The 18,113-nt window shown below is 36.7% G+C and overlaps 1 protein-coding gene across 1 annotated transcript; it reads left to right on the top strand.

The window, feature by feature from the left end:
- The first annotated feature begins 4,317 nt into the window (after positions 1-4,317).
- LOC134853426 (exonuclease 3'-5' domain-containing protein 2-like) lies at positions 4,318-16,684 on the top strand. The gene is made up of 10 exons (XM_063869427.1): positions 4,318-4,385; positions 4,456-4,613; positions 5,339-5,604; positions 6,854-6,982; positions 7,194-7,437; positions 9,398-9,629; positions 14,042-14,201; positions 14,944-15,144; positions 15,545-15,703; positions 16,251-16,684. The coding sequence occupies exons 1-10, from the start codon at positions 4,340-4,342 to the stop codon at positions 16,510-16,512; spliced, it is 1,857 nt and encodes a 618-aa protein (XP_063725497.1). The 5' UTR covers positions 4,318-4,339; the 3' UTR covers positions 16,513-16,684.
- Positions 16,685-18,113: the final 1,429 nt, after the last annotated feature.

Raw genomic sequence — 18,113 nt, 5'->3', positions numbered from 1 at the left:
ATTTTAGGTTGAATGGATAGTTGTGGGGAGCTCTCCTGCATAAACTGTTACGCCCAATTTTGTTTTGAAAAGTTATCGTCCTCGGAAAAATCATATTCGTGATTTTTTGACCGTTTTTTAAAACTTTTTGACTTGTTTCGATAACTACCCTCCCACATCTGAGATTATGGGTTCAATCAAAAGGATGGTCTAGTGGGAAGCTCCTCTGCTTAAGCGGCTTTTCAAAAAAAATTTTTACAAAAGTTATGGACCTTGGAAATGTCAAAATTTTACCCTTTTTTTTCTTGAAAACTTTTATAAAAATGAACATTTGAAATTTAAGATTATGACTTTAATGGAGATGACGGGTAGAAAAAAGCTTCCCTGCATTAATTGCAGCTCACAAAGTTTTTAACACATAAAGTTATCGCCCTCTGAAAATCATTTTTTTTATTCTTGTTCGTTTCATTAAACTTTTTGATATTCTCGAAAAATACCCTACCGTATTTGATATCAGGGGTTTAATTGAAGCGACAGGTAGCGTGAAGCCTCCGCGATAAGCGACTGCGCCTTGATTCTTTCTTAAAAATTGTTATATGTCCTTGGGAAAATTTCAAAATCTATAAAGTTAAACTCTTTATTATATTGGAAACAACCAAAGTTTTGGGTGAAGCCCAATTTTTGAAGTTTCCATTTTATCCAGCATCAGTACAATCAATTCAAAAACATTAAAAGGTATCTTCAGCTTGAGGTGAGCCCCTTTTTAAATCTAATTTTATATTAAAGCCACAAATATACGCCGCAGAGACAATAGCGATTATGTTTTTAGAGTGACTCGGTGAGCATAGCACCATCCTTGAATTTGGGATGCCACTGGCATCTGCCTCGATCCTGGTGTTGACATTTTTTCAAAATTTGAATTTGGGGTCCGTTTTTATTGGTGGACATTTATTTCTTTAAGTGAAATCATCTATCGCGGGGGGTAGTGGTGGTTCCGATTATTAAACACCTGAAAGTGCATGACGATCTCAAAGAAGATGTTTCTTTGCCTTTACCCTAAATTCCTCAAAAGCTAATTAAACTTGCACTGATTATCTTTTGCTCTGAGTCGCCTGCTCTGAGTCGCCGAGTGCTCATATTCGACGCACCCCACACACACGGCGCCCGGCGTCACTTCCCGTGAACTGAAAGTGGAAGAGAACAAAGAAAATTTGAAGTCAGGTTTCAGCCGCCCATCCTTTGATCAATCTGAAAATTTAACCTGCCCTAGAAACTGCACTCGATGAAAATGGATATTGAAATTCGGCGTCGTCGTTCTAGAAGCAAAATAATCAGCTTATTTATTTTAACAAACGAATAAATTTATAAACTCCTAAAGCTTAATGCTTGATGGCACAACTTCGTTCTTGGATTCTATCTTTGCAACTTAGTTGCAGTAGTAGCAACATACGATTATTGATTTAAGAGTCTCTATGTGGTAGAATTTCTTTTGTAATTTATGAAAGCTTTAAATCCTCCTTTTGCACAATAGATCCATTCTGATATTGACTGAACTAAGAATATCGTTCTCAGGAGTAAACTGAGGTCAATGACAAGTTCAAATTCAAATTTAAGCTGAAGTTTGAGGGTCAATTAAAGAATTGCATTATTTTTCTAATGCAATTGGTTGCATGTGAAAAAAGATTTTATACAATATATTGCAAGTTAAATTGGACAATATTTTGGTTAATGAGTTTTAAATTTAATTGAATGCCTTTACTTTCCAATCATCTTTGAAAATAAATTTATTTGCTAATTCTCCATTTTTAAGGCAATTTCAAATTGCTTATATGAACAACACGTTACCAAGTTCTAGGCACTTTTTTAAATCAGTTCAGTCGAAAAATCCAAAAGGAATAAAAACCTGGGGGTTTTAATTAGCTGGCTGAAATGAGAATGAAATAGTAATTTGATCAAATTATTCCGGAAAGTGCCAAGCTGAAGACTTGGAGTAAGTGCAACCGTGGAACGAAAACAACATGTTTGAAATTGCTATCTTTTTCGAGGCCCTTGCTCTTTGTGTTTCGAAAAAAAACGATGCGCAGCCCTGAATTTAGTACGCTAGTGGTTAATATGCATGGTCAAATTGGGACATCGATTTTTCTGGTAAACAAATTGTCTAAGAAATTGATAGTTTGATAGATTATTAATTTGATAGTTCTCGCAACTGATGCTGAGCTCTTGAAGTAGAGATTACGTCCTTGCTTAGTGTGACAGGTCTCTCTTCCGAGCCCGTGTAGCACCTGTGCTTCTACTCAAACTGAAAATAATCGGATCAGCTGTGACAGTCTGATCATCTGACTTCGTATCTCGTAGTCGACGACTCTGTAATTAAAATAATTTTTTCTTTTTTCGAGGCGTGTTTTTCATTCAACTTTACTGTCAGTTTTAGAGCTTTGGCCTTTTTTTACTTGCGTGTTTAACTTCTGTGTCCTAGAATTCAACGATGGAATGCAATAAAAACTGTTTTCCCCTTTTGTAAATCATATTGACATTGTTGCTGGTAACGCAGTTCCAATAACTTTTCTGAATTTTTGCACGAACCTAATTTGAAGAAAATTAAAGTTAATTAGATAAAAATATTTTCAAAATTTAAAAAACCACATAAATTTGTACTTTCAGGAGCTCAATTATCGAATGGGTCCAAAATTATCGGGGAGGGGGGTTGTTTCTTGAAAAAGTTTACGAAAGGATATTGAATTCCTGTTTGATAAAAACAGGTATTGTGGAAATGTATGAGTTTTTTTTTTTTAAACTTTTTTTTGAAGCTTTGAAATATTTTTTTATTTTTAGTTTTTGTCGAAAAATGAATCTTCGATTTCCTAACAAGTACTAATGGAAAGAACTCCCAATACCTTGCGTGCATGCATATACACTAAGTCTCTTTTAAGCGTACCCCACTTTACTGCCTTTCTTTTTCCTCGAAAACTACAATAAATCAATCTCAGATTTTAGGTTGAATGGATAGTTGTGGGGAGCTCTCCTGCATAAACTGTTACGCCCAATTTTGTTTTGAAAAGTTATCGTCCTCGGAAAAATCATATTCGTGATTTTTTGACCGTTTTTTAAAACTTTTTGACTTGTTTCGATAACTACCCTCCCACATCTGAGATTATGGGTTCAATCAAAAGGATGGTCTAGTGGGAAGCTCCTCTGCTTAAGCGGCTTTTCAAAAAAAAATTTTACAAAAGTTATGGACCTTGGAAATGTCAAAATTTTACCCTTTTTTTTTCTTGAAAACTTTTATAAAAATGAACATTTGAAATTTAAGATTATGACTTTAATGGAGATGACGGGTAGAAAAAAGCTTCCCTGCATTAATTGCAGCTCACAAAGTTTTTAACACATAAAGTTATCGCCCTCTGAAAATCATTTTTTTTATTCTTGTTCGTTTCATTAAACTTTTTGATATTCTCGAAAAATACCCTACCGTATTTGATATCAGGGGTTTAATTGAAGCGACAGGTAGCGTGAAGCCTCCGCGATAAGCGACTGCGCCTTGATTCTTTCTTAAAAATTGTTATATGTCCTTGGGAAAATTTCAAAATCTATAAAGTTAAACTCTTTATTATATTGGAAACAACCAAAGTTTTGGGTGAAGCCCAATTTTTGAAGTTTCCATTTTATCCAGCATCAGTACAATCAATTCAAAAACATTAAAAGGTATCTTCAGCTTGAGGTGAGCCCCTTTTTAAATCTAATTTTATATTAAAGCCACAAATATACGCCGCAGAGACAATAGCGATTATGTTTTTAGAGTGACTCGGTGAGCATAGCACCATCCTTGAATTTGGGATGCCAATGGCATCTGCCTCGATCCTGGTGTTGACATTTTTTCAAAATTTGAATTTGGGGTCCGTTTTTATTGGTGGACATTTATTTCTTTAAGTGAAATCATCTATCGCGGGGGGTAGTGGTGGTTCCGATTATTAAACACCTGAAAGTGCATGACGATCTCAAAGAAGATGTTTCTTTGCCTTTACCCTAAATTCCTCAAAAGCTAATTAAACTTGCACTGATTATCTTTTAATCTCCGTGTCTTTTGGGTGAAGTCCGACTACTTTTCTGTTTACCCTTTTATAATGAACAGAGAGGGTGTTTAAATCTAATCATCTAAGGAAGAGTATATGCGAGTTTCTGCTCAATTATTCATAAAAACCCTGTGAGGTTTTTTGGAATCTTAATGGGCGCTTTGTACTCTAACCCTAGCCCTAAAATTATACACCTCAGCTTAATTTCGCTAGTTTTTGGCGGCTAATGATGGTAAGAATAGCTAGCTGCTTCCCACTTTTAAGATTCATGTTCACATACGAAGCCACGCATGGACTCTTCACGTTGCATTTATGCTGCTGGTTTTGCCACCTTAGGTTTGTTTGCTTATGAATTTTAAGTGATCGGAGAAGAGCGACGAGTAATTTTTTATCACTTTTAATACAGGTTTGATTTTTGGCGAGCGGCTGCTTCGCTTCCTGAGACAGAGTGGACAAGTGTTTAATGATATCTTGAGTGTTACCTTGCAGCCAGTTTTGATCCAGAAGAGTTCCCAGTTATTGACGTGTGCGCTTCATGTCAGAGAGCAGACAAACAAGTTTCCGGCAAGTTTCCCTTTGATTATTTTCAACACAAGATCTATCAAAGGCTATTAAGCCTTCACAGGCATACTTCGTTATATTATTTCCCCACACTCCAGACAGTTGTTAAGATTCAATGAAAGTCCATTTTGCTCCACTTTTCTGAAATTGGGTAATTTTTATGAAAAAAGTGTCAATTATGAATTGTTCTTGAAATTTATTTTTTCGTTTTTGTGCGTTCGTTGACTCTTTTTCCAACTATCTGTTCGTTATATTTTCAGGGTTGTAAGTTGTCATTTTGCTTATTTTTTGATGAGGCGCATATGGTTTTTATTGTCGAAGAACAGCAAATTTTCAATAAATCTCAGCGGTATGAAAAAATTATTTTTCGATTCAGTTTTCAGAGGAAATACCCCATAAAGATTTCAAAAATAGTTTTCTTTTTGGAAAAATCCAATTTTTGAAGCTTAAATGAGCAATTTAACAAGTTATCATCACTTTATTTGGTCGAAATTAGACAAAACTTCAAACCGGTTTTTCTCGTCATTTTTAATGTCGTTCGGATCACGACTGAAAGGGCTTTAATATGATATATCACCCAACCCAGTCCGATAACTTATTGTGTTACCTGATTTGGCGTGGAAAACAAAAAGAAAAAAGTAAAACAATTACGATTTTGTGTTTGGATTTTGATAAAATAAAATTATATAATTAAAGTAAACTGAAACAGTAGATTGTGTTCACTGTAGGTCATTGGACTGGACTGTGAGTGGGGTTCGAACACTAAACGAATGAACGGCAGAACTGAGCAAACAGAAGATTTCTTGAATGCTTGCGACGACCTCGACTGGGTCACAGACACACTGGAAAAACTAGCATTGGTCCAAATTGCACTGTTCGATGGAACAGTTTACGTCATTCAAATGAAAAGTATTTTAGAAGAACTAGACCGTAATGAATCATCAGATGATGCATTGTCTTTGGCTCATTTGGCCGAAGTCCTGTCAGACGAAAAGTTAGTTATACGTAGACACAACACGCCGAACGATAATTTGACAGTGCAGCTTTTGTGGTCTTATTTGCAAATCCCCGCTCCCATAGTTTAGCTTAAATCAAAATTTGCGAGTGAAGTCTCGAAACTCTGTGGAAATATACCGGAGAAATATATACCCTGAAGTTCGGAAAAATTACATGTAATTCATAATTATTGCAAGGGTATTGCAATCGGGTACTAGACTTTTTCCCGTAAATAACTGTAGGCACAGAATGGTCAAATATGTAAGAATGGTGAATTTCAGACATGCTCATTTTCAGACATGCTTAATTTTTTGAAGTTTCCTAGTAAATTGGTGTAGTCCGTTTCCGGCGTTAGTTTGTTTTCAAATAAATTTTTAGAAATAATGTTGAGTTTTTTTCGGATTCGTGGTTTCGGCCTAATTTCCGTCGGTTCATTTCCCGTTTTTCAAATGAAGTTTGTTTTATTGGTACTTTTTTTCGGATTTTTTGTTAAGCGTGGGTTTTATTTTGATTTTAAATTTTTTTACTCTTGTTAAAAGTTTGTCGTTTGTTGAAGTTTCTTGTCTGATTCTTAATAATTTTATTTGTTATATAGTTTTTTTCGATTAAACGGATTCAATTTATTTTTTATGGCATAATGAACTTATAGTGCGTTGTTTCGAGGGAAAAAATTCCTGTTCCACAAAATCAGGTATTATTACAATTGCGAAAGCAAGTGTCTTGAAATCGGAAACAAGACTTTTTCCAGAAAACAACTTTTCTTACATTTTCTTCAACTTGCTTTTTTATTAAACCTTCATAACCTCCAGGCTCCTTCCCACTTGGTTTAGAGTTAACGCCGTCTCCTTTGTACACTTGTATTGCTTTTTTCCAGTATAGATTCAATTGAAAAAAAATAATGAATTGTTGGACTTCCTAACTATTTTTTTTTCTGCTCAACTTTTGTATGCTCAAAGATTGCCGGCTTTATTTCCTCTTTGTAAGTTTAATCCGTTGCTATTTTGGTTTTCGAATTTCTGGCATGGTAGCTTAGAGTGAACTTCTATCGAGACATAAGAAAGTATAACTTTTGGGAGAACTTGTTTTTTCAACGTTTGCCATTTTTTCGACTTAGTTTTTATGTTTGTTTTTAATCGCAAGTATTGCGAAGCTCCGCTTCGCCTGGTCAATGGTACAACAGCAGTTGGCCGTCTAGGGCTGAACAGCGTCGTGTCTTTGAAATGAAGTATGCCTAGGCTTGTTTTCAGAGTTACGAAGGTTGGCGTTGGTATTGATCTGGATGTGAAGAAAGTGTGGGAAGTTCTGAATCTGCATGTGGCTTCCTGGTTTGACTTGAGATATCTGGCGTTTGAGTTCAACCAGCTTAAATTGAGAGGGTTCGTTTTGACCAGTTTCAATCTTCCAGGAGCCAATCTAATTTGGGGACAGAGCGCGCGCTCAAAATAAAACGCTATTTTTACTGTAAAAAGTTGTTGAAGCTCGCATGTTTGCCAGTTTCATCAGAAAATATGCCAAAGAATTTCACTAAAAATGAAGTGGACTGCGTGTTTAAAAGAAGCATATGTTTAAATTGGAACTGGTGTTTAGAATGGGTCTTGCGAAACTGAGTGGGAATCTACTGGGGAGAGAAATGAGCAAGGAGCTGCAACTGTCCAATTGGGCACAAGAGTGTCTGACTGAAGACCAAATATGGTATGCTGCAAATGACGCACTCGTCTCCCTCAAGGTCTTCGTCAAGTTCTTCACACTGTTCCAAATCACAAAACAGAACAGCTTTGAGGACTTTGTGCAGAGGGTGCAGCCTTACTTCAACCAGAAGTATAAAATTCGGGTTAGTTGAGCGAATATGTTGTTGTTTTAGCCCGAAGTCGGGTTATGTTCGTCTGTCTCCGAGTTAAGCAATTTCACAGCATCTACCGGCCGAAGCCACAGGTCTGCAGGGGTAAGTAAGGGGAGGGGTTTTGCGGACAGCTGAAAAGGTGGCAAGTAGTGTGGAGTGCAAGGGAGCAGGTTGGACATAGCGGGGGAAGTGAGCTGTCTAGTCGGGAAAGGTAATGTTTAAGATCCGGCTGTATCCGGACCGGAGTTGGGAAAGTTTACAGCGGGTATTTCTGGAGAGTGATTGTTCTGATGGGTCAATTATGCGTGGAGGGTTACAGATAACCTTAGAGGGTGCGGATTGAGTGAGGAACTTGGTTGCTTGTTTTGTATGGTTTTAAAATGGTTTAAAATATTTACAAACAAAAGAGGAGACTTCGTCTCGGTTTTGAAAAGCTACGGGATGGTTTTCGTTCGGGAGTAGCTAAAAAAAGTTCAGTGGTTTCTTCTTTAAAGCATTTCAGAAATGTTGGGCGTATTTGGCGAGGAGGAAGGGAGTGAGTGTGGAAAAAACTGTTGGAGTAATGCGAACGTTAAGTAGAGATAAAAAATTTGGTCGAATTGGTGTTACATTTGAAAAAAAAACACCATTTGCGTTGACAAATTGTTTATTCGTACCATGTACTAACTTTAATCAGTTCGTTGCTCAAGGGAGCCCGCGAATCATATGGCTCTTCTTTTTTCCACAATGAAAGTGCTCAATTTGGTGGGGTTTTGTGGCTGCATTGGCAGTTTAATAGCATCTTTTCTCCAACTTATTAGTGGCTGGTGTTTGGTGTTTGTAAGCTCCAGTGGCGCATGTCTGAACGGTTGTTTACTTGTAGTCGACTTAGTTCCTGGTTGTGCTTGTGCGAGGATTGAGGATCGAAACCCGTTAGAAGTCTTTGTCTGACTTTTTTAAAGCTACTTCATGGAGTTTTGTTGCTGTTTGAGAAGTGCGCCTCTGAGAGGTTCGCCTCTGTGTAGAAGTTGGAAGATAACAGAAGACCTTAATAGTATTAAGTAATTGCAATTGTCGTTTTTAAATAGAAGTTCGTGCATATTTTTTGTTTTAGGAAAAAAAATCAAATGTTGCTCACTGCCATTTTCAATTTCTCAGTCCCTTTATTTTTTTTTTCAATTCAATTTTTCTTTTGATTACTTAATTTTCAATGGCTTGAAAAAGGTGAATGACTTCTTTTTCAAAAATTAACATCTCTAATTGTGTTAGCTTTATGAAGCTCTAGTTGTTCCGACTTTCGTAACGAAAGTAATGGAATATTTGTGCTCGAGTTGGGTTTTTTTCTTCAGACAAATTTCGACCTTTTAACTAGCCATTTTGACGGATTTTTTAAAAATAACATTCAAAAGGTGTTGTTGTCCTGAGCCGCGTTTGTTCCCTCGTGTAATCAGATCAGGTGGCAATTGGGGTCGACTGATATATCCTACTGAGCTCTTTCAGTGGTGATTCAAGTGGCATTAAAAGGTTGAAAAAACTCGTTTGGAAACTTCAGCGTATAAAAGAGCCAATGGTCGACAAAATTGGCACTTCCAATGATATTCAATCTTTTTTGAAACTCTTTGCGACTTTTTTGCAGAACGAACCTTTTATTTTGCTGCAGCTACTTCGCTTGTATGCTGTCTATAGTGGTCACGTATATGCAAAAAGATCATAATAAATTTTTGTTTTAGCAGCCTGACAGGTCACCCGAAAACTATTTGGATAATTTTTGTCAAAAGTGTTTTGGGTGGCTTATCCTCTAATTCGAATGTTGTACATATCTTTTGTTACGGAGGAAGAAGAATCTTAGCTCTGTCAATTAAAAGATGAAGTCATACAATAGATCGGGGGTCTTTCCCATTATAGCCGGCCTCATTTCACCCCGCCCCTGTGAAGATGAATAAATCACTATTTATTCATGTTTCTATTGCAGGGCGGTACGAACCCTTTCAACGGATCTTTGAATGCCAATCACTGTTCAAACAAGGTCACTGCCGCCCCAGGCAGTAGTGGTGTTGACAGTAAGTCAGTGATTCCTGTGAAATATTTGTACAGCAGCAAGAGTGAGATCTACTCCAATGGAAGTCTCCTCGCACCCGATGGTCAGCTACTCTGCACCTGCAGTATGAACAAACTCAAGTGGTACTGTGTGAAGGGACTGGGAGGTAGGTAAACAAAGTTGTTACAACTAACAAACAAAACTACTCACTGTCCAAGGTCGAAACAAGTCTGTCTTCCACAGATCTCTTTTCGTTTCGTAGTTTGAAGCCCTGAAGCAACTTTGTTGAGCAAAATATCACAAGCAAAGCATGGATTAGGAGGTTCTGAAATTTCATGTTCAAGCCAGTCTCAAATTTATAGCTGTAGTCTCAAATTGGATTGGATTGGTGCCTATTAGTTTGATTGCTCGATAATGAATGGGCGTGTTCCAGTTTGATTGATTGTTAGCTATTAGAATGAATTCACAGTTGGTGGAACTATCGCAACAAAACAATTTGAAGAGTTTCCGCTAAACTAAATCCCAGCATTTTTTCTAAGAACCAGTTTTTTATTATCCGATTATTAGATGGTGTACGAATATTTTGAAAAGTTGGATAGATCTGCGTAATCTGCAGTCATAGCTGCATTGCGAATACTTTCTCAGAAATATAAATTGATCTTTACTGTTCGTCATAACTACACAAACGAATCTTGTTAGTACGAAGGTTTTTTTTCTAACCTTAGTCGCTAATAAAAGTGTTCATTTGGTTGCTCTTTATATTTCAATTTAATCATATTTAAACTGTGGCTGCTTTGTTGGTGGCTAGTATTAGTTACATTACAAGCGGTCGTGGAGATGTCAGAACGTGATGCTCCTAATCTCAGTAAAAAGTTTTCAGGTGTATTTTTAATCTTTTCCTAGTTCGCCTGTTTGAGCTCTTTTTTGCTCTTCCTCGCTTGTGTTTGCGAAGCACAGCTTCGCCTCTGTGTTAATAAACATTCTATAAGCGACATGCGTCAGGAGCAGATGTTTCTCTTTAGAAACTCGTCTGTGGTTTTTAATTCGAACATTCCGATTTTCTGAAGATTGCTCTCTGCAAATGTAGTAACTTAGCTAAAAGTGAATCGTGTTTGTGCTGCCTCAAACTGTATCAAGAAAACTAATAAATCGTCAGATTGAATTAATTTCGATATCGTAGAAATATTTGGAGTCTCTCAGTATTTGGTCGATAATTCAAACTGTTCATAATGCTAATTTCATTAATTTAACAATTTTGTTCTGCACAGAGATCCAGCTTGTGTTTCAAGTTCACGCTTTGAAAGCACCGTTTGGAGAGGCAAAAACCTGTTAATCAAGGTCGGCCTGCCAAGCAATCAAGTTAAATAGCTAAAAAATCAAAAAGGTTTTTAGAGGAATTGAAGCCGGTTGTGGAGCGTTTTTATTGTGCTCCATGTTTGGCTCATGTCTGATTACGCTTGCGATTTGCAAGCGTTATCAAATCGGAATATTATTTTTTTTTGGGTTAACAACAAGTTAATCAAAATCACTGAGTCATTTGTGCAGCATTCAATTCTGCAGCAAACATGCTCAATTTCTTGAAAATTCTATCAACAAAAATCATCGCCCTATCAGTTGTCTGCTTATGTTTTGTCGATTTATTTTCCTTGTTTGTTATCTTTCTTGTGCTGTAAGCTTATTTTAAACGAAAATGTCTTGGATTCTTTTATTACTCTTGCGAAAAGCAAGGGTAGTGCAATCGGGTATTAGCCTTTTTTCCCCGTAAATAACTTTGTTCACAGAATCGTCGAAATTATAAATTATAAATTAAGGTTCGTTTCTTTAACTTCGAGCAGCTAGTGTATTAGTACGAAGCTACTTTTTTTCTGACCTAACACGGTTTTACCAGTGTTCATTGTTCATTCTCGTCCGTGGCTGAGTGATTAGTGCGTGAGACTCTTAATTTCTTGTTTTTAGGTAGCAGTAGGTAGTAGGTTCTAATCCATGATGTAGCCGAATTTTTACTAATCGAGACTTATTTCTACTTTTTCTTATTGCATTTTATAGAGCTGCTTTTTGTCGTTTTCTCGTTGGTGTGTACGATGAGATCGCACAAAATGCTTAAGTCTTAAGAGAAGTTTTAAATCAAGTTTTTCATGACAACAATTTTTTCAGAATTTTTTTTTCATTTCTTGGCTTTGTGTTTCGGCCTATACTATATGGGTTTGATGGCCTCATATAGCGTCTTTTGACGAGCGAAACAAAATTCTGTGTGCGCGTGTGGTTTGAAGTTGACGGGACTCAATAATTTTTCTTTAGTCTTGGAATTGTTTTTCGGCTTTATTCGTCTTTTATTTCTTTTTATTTGGCTCAATAGGTTTCGGTCTATGATATATCGGCTTAGTAGCCTCAAATTGCTTCAGTTGGCGCGCAACTAAATTTTTGTGTTCGTGTGTTTTGAGGACGAGTGGGACTTGTTAACTTTTTATAAGCCTTATTTTTAGTTTTTTTTTTCGGTTTAAAGGGTTTCTGCTAAGATGTTTTTGGCTTTGTTACCGCTTGGTAATTTAATACCGATGCTTATTCCACAACCTATTATCTTGGCATGTCTTTGGTTGAAAATTAGCCTAATTCATTTTGATAGATCTAGTTTTTCGCATTTTCGAATTTTTCGTTCTATTTTTTTCCGACCTAGCGGTTTTTTGTTTCGTATCGCAAGCGGTGCGAAGTGTGGCGTTTTGCCAGGTTGGGAGACATTGGTTCTTTGTCGTGCTTGTGAAAAAGGGTGAAACTACATGTTATAAAGATTTTTTTGGATTCGAAGGGGATGAATCGTGCATTTGTTGATAGTTACTAGAGACTACTAATGAAAATAAAATCGTGGATTAATCGTGGAACAGTTCTTATAACTCTGGAAGTTTCACCTTTTTCTGAAAGTTAACATTTGTTATTGAAAAGTCATGCTTAAGGCGTGAAAAGCTGTACGATCGAAGAAAAAAGCGGAACAATCTTTGTAAAATTTAATGGGGAAATTGATTTAAATGAGGCGAGCTCTGCTATTCGTGATTAGGAAGGGAGAAAAAGGATTAAAAAAATTACATCATGATTTTCCTGATAACCTATTTTTGGAAAAAATCGCATGCTATTTCAAGTTGAGTTTTATCGTTCTTTTAACAGGTGATTGAGTTGGTAAGAGGTCCTTGTCTCGTGTGAGTCATATCGTTGCCATGCATTTTTTTGTCATGGAAAAAATTTGCTAAGGCTTAATAATAATAATTGCTTTTTGGATTTGTTGAGGGTTTTTATTTAGTGGAAGGCTCTTTGGTTACAAAAATAAGCAATTGATAATAGGGTTAGGATGGGAAGGAGAATATGTCAATGGACTTTCTGTCCGATTAGGGCTTTACGCGGATTTATTTTGCATCTTAGCAAAAAGAATCCACTAGTTCTCGGGTTCCGTTGGTTGATAATCTTTCAATCTCAGAGTGTTTGTGTGCTTTTATTGAGTTTTTGTTAACACTTGCGAACAAATGCTATCAAATTGCCAAACAATTCAGCAAAAGTGGCACCAAATATAAATGGATTCAATTTTGCAAGTAATAAATGGATTATAACAAACTGAAGGCATCCACACTAACTTTGCATGTAACAAATTGCAGAGCATAAAGCCACATTATGTATAAATGATGCATTTTAAAAAAATTGCTAGATACATTGAGTTACAAAATTTCGCTAATAGCTTGTTTTGAATTCAGATAACATAAGAGCATTCTATTTGACGGCAACTTTTGACAAAATTAAACCGCGACAGCACAATTAGCTTTTCTCGAATAATTTTTTGTGCAAGACAAAGTCCTGTAAATTTGATGTTAATGCACCATTTTTGTTCGCTTGATTTTGGTAGAGTTTTTGGTATCGTCAGACATTTATAGTTGTTTCAATAGCTAAGGTATCCATTTATGAAGTTTGAATTACCAGTTGCCGAAGCTTAACCCGAATCCTAGACCGTAAGTAAGATCGTATTGATAATCATTGCTCATCATTTTTCTTTAGAACTCAATTTATGACTGTTTTTTTTTTGAATATTGATGAAGTGATTCTTTCACATGTGCTTTGTTCTGAGTTAAAGACTCCAAAGAAATAACAGAAATTGAAGAACATAGCTGTATTTCTATACTATTGTCAGGCAGATTGTGGGATTATCAGTTCAAAGATATTCATAAATAGTTAGTGAAATTAAGATGAGCTTAATTACAAAAAGGGGATCTTGCCTCGTTCGCTTGCCTCTCAGTCAATGTAAGAGAGATATCTTGGACAATCGTATGTTATTGAGATTTTTTAAAATCTTCTATTTGTCTTTGAGAGGAGTTTCGCTGCTGTACCGCTTGCAAAACAACGGGTTGGTTTTTGTCTAGCCTGCCCAGAAGGAATGTGTCGTTTGTAACCGGAAGGTGTTAATCCGGCATTATTGTCCAATAAACATGTTCACATTATCTAGCCCTTTTCGTAGAAACCTTTCATTCCAACATATCCTCCCCCTTTTGCCATTATGAACTATGTAAACTGAGTGTGGTGGTGGGTGTGGTGTGTTGGTTGTAGAGTGGGTGGATGATAAACGAGTGAAGTTGTTCTTTGAGCCTGCCAACAGACCCTCCGAGGACAGCGAGTACTACCGACTGCCCAAGAAGAACATGTGTGTGGTGTGTGGAAGAGATGAACACATGCTGCGCAAAAACGTCGTCCCTGTCGAGTACAGAAAGTGAGTACTCTCTGCTGTCGCCATTCTAGTCCAACAAGCTTCACTTCATCACTTTACTCATTCATTCTCTTTTCACGCAATCCAGTTCATTTTTGTTAACTTAATGCCACATTGTTAGCAATCTCATCGATGATCTTGAGCAATTTAATCGGCCAAAAAGAAGCATTTCAGGTCATCTAGTTTGATGGATACGGCTTTTACGGGTGGAAATCAATTTCCTTTTGGAATAAAAGGTTACTGATGACGTAGCAATGAATGAAGCCAAGACATTTATTTAGATTGTGTGGCTTTTTTTGGTTTTTTTTCAGGAAAACGTCCTAAAATCTGTTAACTCTCAAGCTGGGTTTTTCGCGTTATTACTTTTGACAATTTTTTTTTAGTTAAAATCAAATTTATTCAATTCAAAAGGAAAGAAAATTACGCTCTCCAAAAACTATCGTTTGCGCAAATGCCGCAAAAGTGATTTAATTGAAGTTAAATTTCAAAAAAGTACATCCATACTTAGTTTCATTAGCGGAATAAAAAGTTCACATGCTGGTCAAGTTTTCTCATTTCGTTAGTTTTTTTCCATAAAGTGTCAATTAAAAATCTGGTAATTCAGTTAGCTGTAAGCGACACATTTGTTTCTTTCAAATTGCAGGACGAAAAATGGTCAAAAATAACATGTGTTATTTTTCGGATTGCTTGTTCATCGATCGACATTGTTTTGTGTTGTGTTGACTTTGTTTGTTGTTTGTTGCAGACACTTTCCGGACTCGATCAAATCGCACCAGTCGCATGACACTCTGGTGTTGTGTGTGGGCTGTCACGTGCAGAGCAACTGGCACGACCTGCGCATGCGAAGGGAGCTGGAGCGGGAGTGTGAGGCACCCATGGGGGCCATAGTGTCCCTAGTGAAGAAACAGCCCCCTCTGCTGCTGAACAAGGCCATACATGCAGCCAGGTAAACTGCTGCAGACCAAAGCCACACTTAGAGTCCTCTAGCTTCTTCTTACACAGTTTGTTACACTTGCACTCTTCAAATCAATTTTAAGCATCTTTTTTAAATCTAGCTGCTCGAGCAAGTTCATCAAAATTATGCCGATGTCAATTTTAAATTGAATTAGTTGGAAACTGTCAACAAACGAAAAAGTTAATAAGGGTAATTGACCAAGCTTCAGAAAAATGTGTATATAGCAATTACAGCAGCGCTACCACTACAAAAGCTTGCAAACTGAAATAAATCTTGTTATCTGTAGCAAAGATGACTTAACCAGAAAGATCGTCTTTGCTTCTGGAACTCGAGTTAATGTTAATTGCGTACTGGAGTTGAAATAAATAAATAAACAACATTGGGCGTTAAGGGCGTTGGTTGCACACATGGACACTATGCCGCAGCAGAGAATAGAGGAGTTGAAACTTCCTGTGGTTGAGTTTGTGAACAGCTGCGAGGCAGAGGCTCTCAACCTGGATGCCAACATCACACTTCACACTCTTCAACATGTTGCCAACATGAAGCACCAGTCAGTCCTTCCTGTGCTAATTGAACAAATTGAACATTTTTATTTTAAAACGTCAATAAAAGAGTAGATTTTGATTTTTATCCATGATTTTTTTCTCAAACGATGAGTTGATTTTTTTTGACAATCCGGCAATCCGCCTCCAATATTGTTACGTTGCTAGCTGTAATTTTTAAAGCTCAAAAAACAACATTTAATAATGTCATGTGAATATGCAGGTTATACAAAAATAGTGTCATATTGGGATTATAACACGGGTGCTTTGGTTTGATTGTGGTGATTATTTCTCGGAGTCAGAGACCCCTTCGTGTTTCTTCATGACATTTTCTTAATTTCAAAAAGGCATCTGGCCTAACTGTTGAGAATATATGGTTTTTTCACAAACATGAGTTTTTTCCAGAGACTGCATATTGCATTCTGTTGCCAAAAAAGATATTTCCAAAACTATAACAATTACAACATTAACGTATATATTGTGAATATATTTTCCTATTTGCTGATTTCAATTCTGCTGTAGAATCGTGCCTAAATAAGACACATTTTGAAACAGAAACCCGAAGAACGAAGCACTAGAACCGCATGGGCTGAAAGTGTGTCGCAGCTTTGTGGAGAGAGGACTGGGCTTGGAGGCTCTGAAGCAGAGGTGGAGAGCACACTTCAAAGAGAGTATGAAGCCACAGTACCTTCCCGATCTGTGGTGTGTCGAACACAGACCCAAGTACAAGGGCCAGTTCATCGATGACTGCTCGGCTGAAGTGCTGCAGTACCTGGAGAAGGGAGGAAAGTACCAGGACTGTCTCAAGAACCCTTGATGTTGCATCGGGCAAAGATTGCAGGCAGATAAAACTATTTTGAAAACAGTAGCTTTTTTGAAATATTTTTGTTTTCATCATTTTATTAAGAGTCGATGAATGTAGATCAGACTCTTATATAGGTCGTGATCATTTTCCAGGAAAAGTCTTAAATGCTCTGGTGACAACAGAAAGTGCATTCATACATATTAACGCTTTTTTGAATGCCCTCACGTATATGTGCATTTTTTGAGTTCAATCGAAATTCATCTGCTGAAAATGACGGAAATAGCACTCTCCAAATACAAACGTGGAAATGGCGCAAAAAAACGTGATCGATTTCTAGTTTCAAAAGTGGAATTAGGTTCTTAGACTTCCAAGCGGAATGAAAATTTCACCTAACACTCCATTTTTCTCGAATTGGGTTAATTTTATCAGAAAAAAAACAATCATAAATTATTCTTTTAATTCAATGAGCTTTAAGACCGTACATTTTTTTGTTTTAAACTGGAAAGGTTTTTCAAAAAACGAGTCAGTTTTTTTTCTGTTTCTTTGCGTTCATTGACTCTTTTCCAACTGTCTGTTGGCTATGTTTTATGTTTTAATGATATCAATTAAACTTGTTCATTTATTCGTTCTATGAGATTTATAGCAGCTGTTCTACTCGTAATTGAACGAAATTTGAATTGTGAGCATAATGTGGATAGTGTTTGATGTACCCCTGATGACCTGTCGGAGTTAAAGGGCTTTAAATAGTGAGCGTTATTAATGTACTTTCCCGAGCTGCCCAGACCAGAAATCGTGTTGTGTTTCCCGAGCTGCTCCGAAATTGTGTTGCTTTTCCCGAGCTGCTCCTAAATTGTGTTGCGTTTCCCAAGCTGCTCCGAAATTGTGTTGTGTTTCCCAAGCTGCTCCGAAAACAGCTCGGGTGTTGCGTTTCCCGAGCTGTCACGAAATCGCGGAAACTGCTTTGTTTTACTTACGGTCTTCTTACTCAAACGAACATGCTAGCTGGGACATACCAGTTTGCTCTCATGGATTTAATAATAGGAGTTTTTATCAACTTGATTATATGTTTACACAAGCGAAGCGTAGTATATTAATAGGAAGATTTTTTTCCAACCTAAGTCGCAAATGAAAGTGCTCAATTGGTGGCACTTTTGGTATAATTCATTTTAATCATATCTAAAAATATTTAAGCATAAGCACTCAAAAAGCATATGCTGCTGCTTTTTTTGCCTAGTGTAGGTACTGTTTGAAAAAAAGTAGGTATTATGAAAATGTATGGGTTTTATTTTTTTTGCGAAGCTTTGAAAATTGTTGTACTTTTCGCAGGTATTTCAATTTTTCTCAAAAACTACTCTACCATCTTTCAAATGAAGTAGGAATGAAAAAACAGGCTGCTTTTCTTTGTTCCTGCGTTTTCCGCTAGTCTTTTCATTTTACCACACGTTCTACGGCCTTCGAAAATTTCAGTAGAGGGATTTTTGACCTATTTCTTTTGATTTTTTTTTCACTTTCTTAATATTAATAGCACAAATCCGAGATGAAGGTTTCAATGAAACGATTAAATCATGGGGATATCTCTTTCTGTAACGGCCATTCCCTAAATTCGGTCGAAA

Source organism: Symsagittifera roscoffensis, chromosome 1, assembly GCF_963678635.1.
Source record: "Symsagittifera roscoffensis chromosome 1, txSymRosc1.1, whole genome shotgun sequence".
Classification (NCBI taxonomy): Eukaryota; Metazoa; Xenacoelomorpha; order Acoela; family Convolutidae; genus Symsagittifera; species Symsagittifera roscoffensis.
This window is presented reverse-complemented; position numbering and strand designations above follow the sequence as displayed.

Bases quoted from the DNA above. Each gene is read 5' to 3' on its own strand.
- LOC134853426 (XM_063869427.1), top strand. From the start codon at position 4,340: ATGGACTCTTCACGTTGCATTTATGCTGCTGGTTTTGCCACCTTAG. The intron at 4,614-5,338 runs GCAAGTTTCCCT...TGTTCACTGTAG, and splicing joins AGCAGACAAACAAGTTTCCG to GTCATTGGACTGGACTGTGA. The intron at 9,630-14,041 runs GTAGGTAAACAA...TGTTGGTTGTAG, and splicing joins CTGTGTGAAGGGACTGGGAG to AGTGGGTGGATGATAAACGA.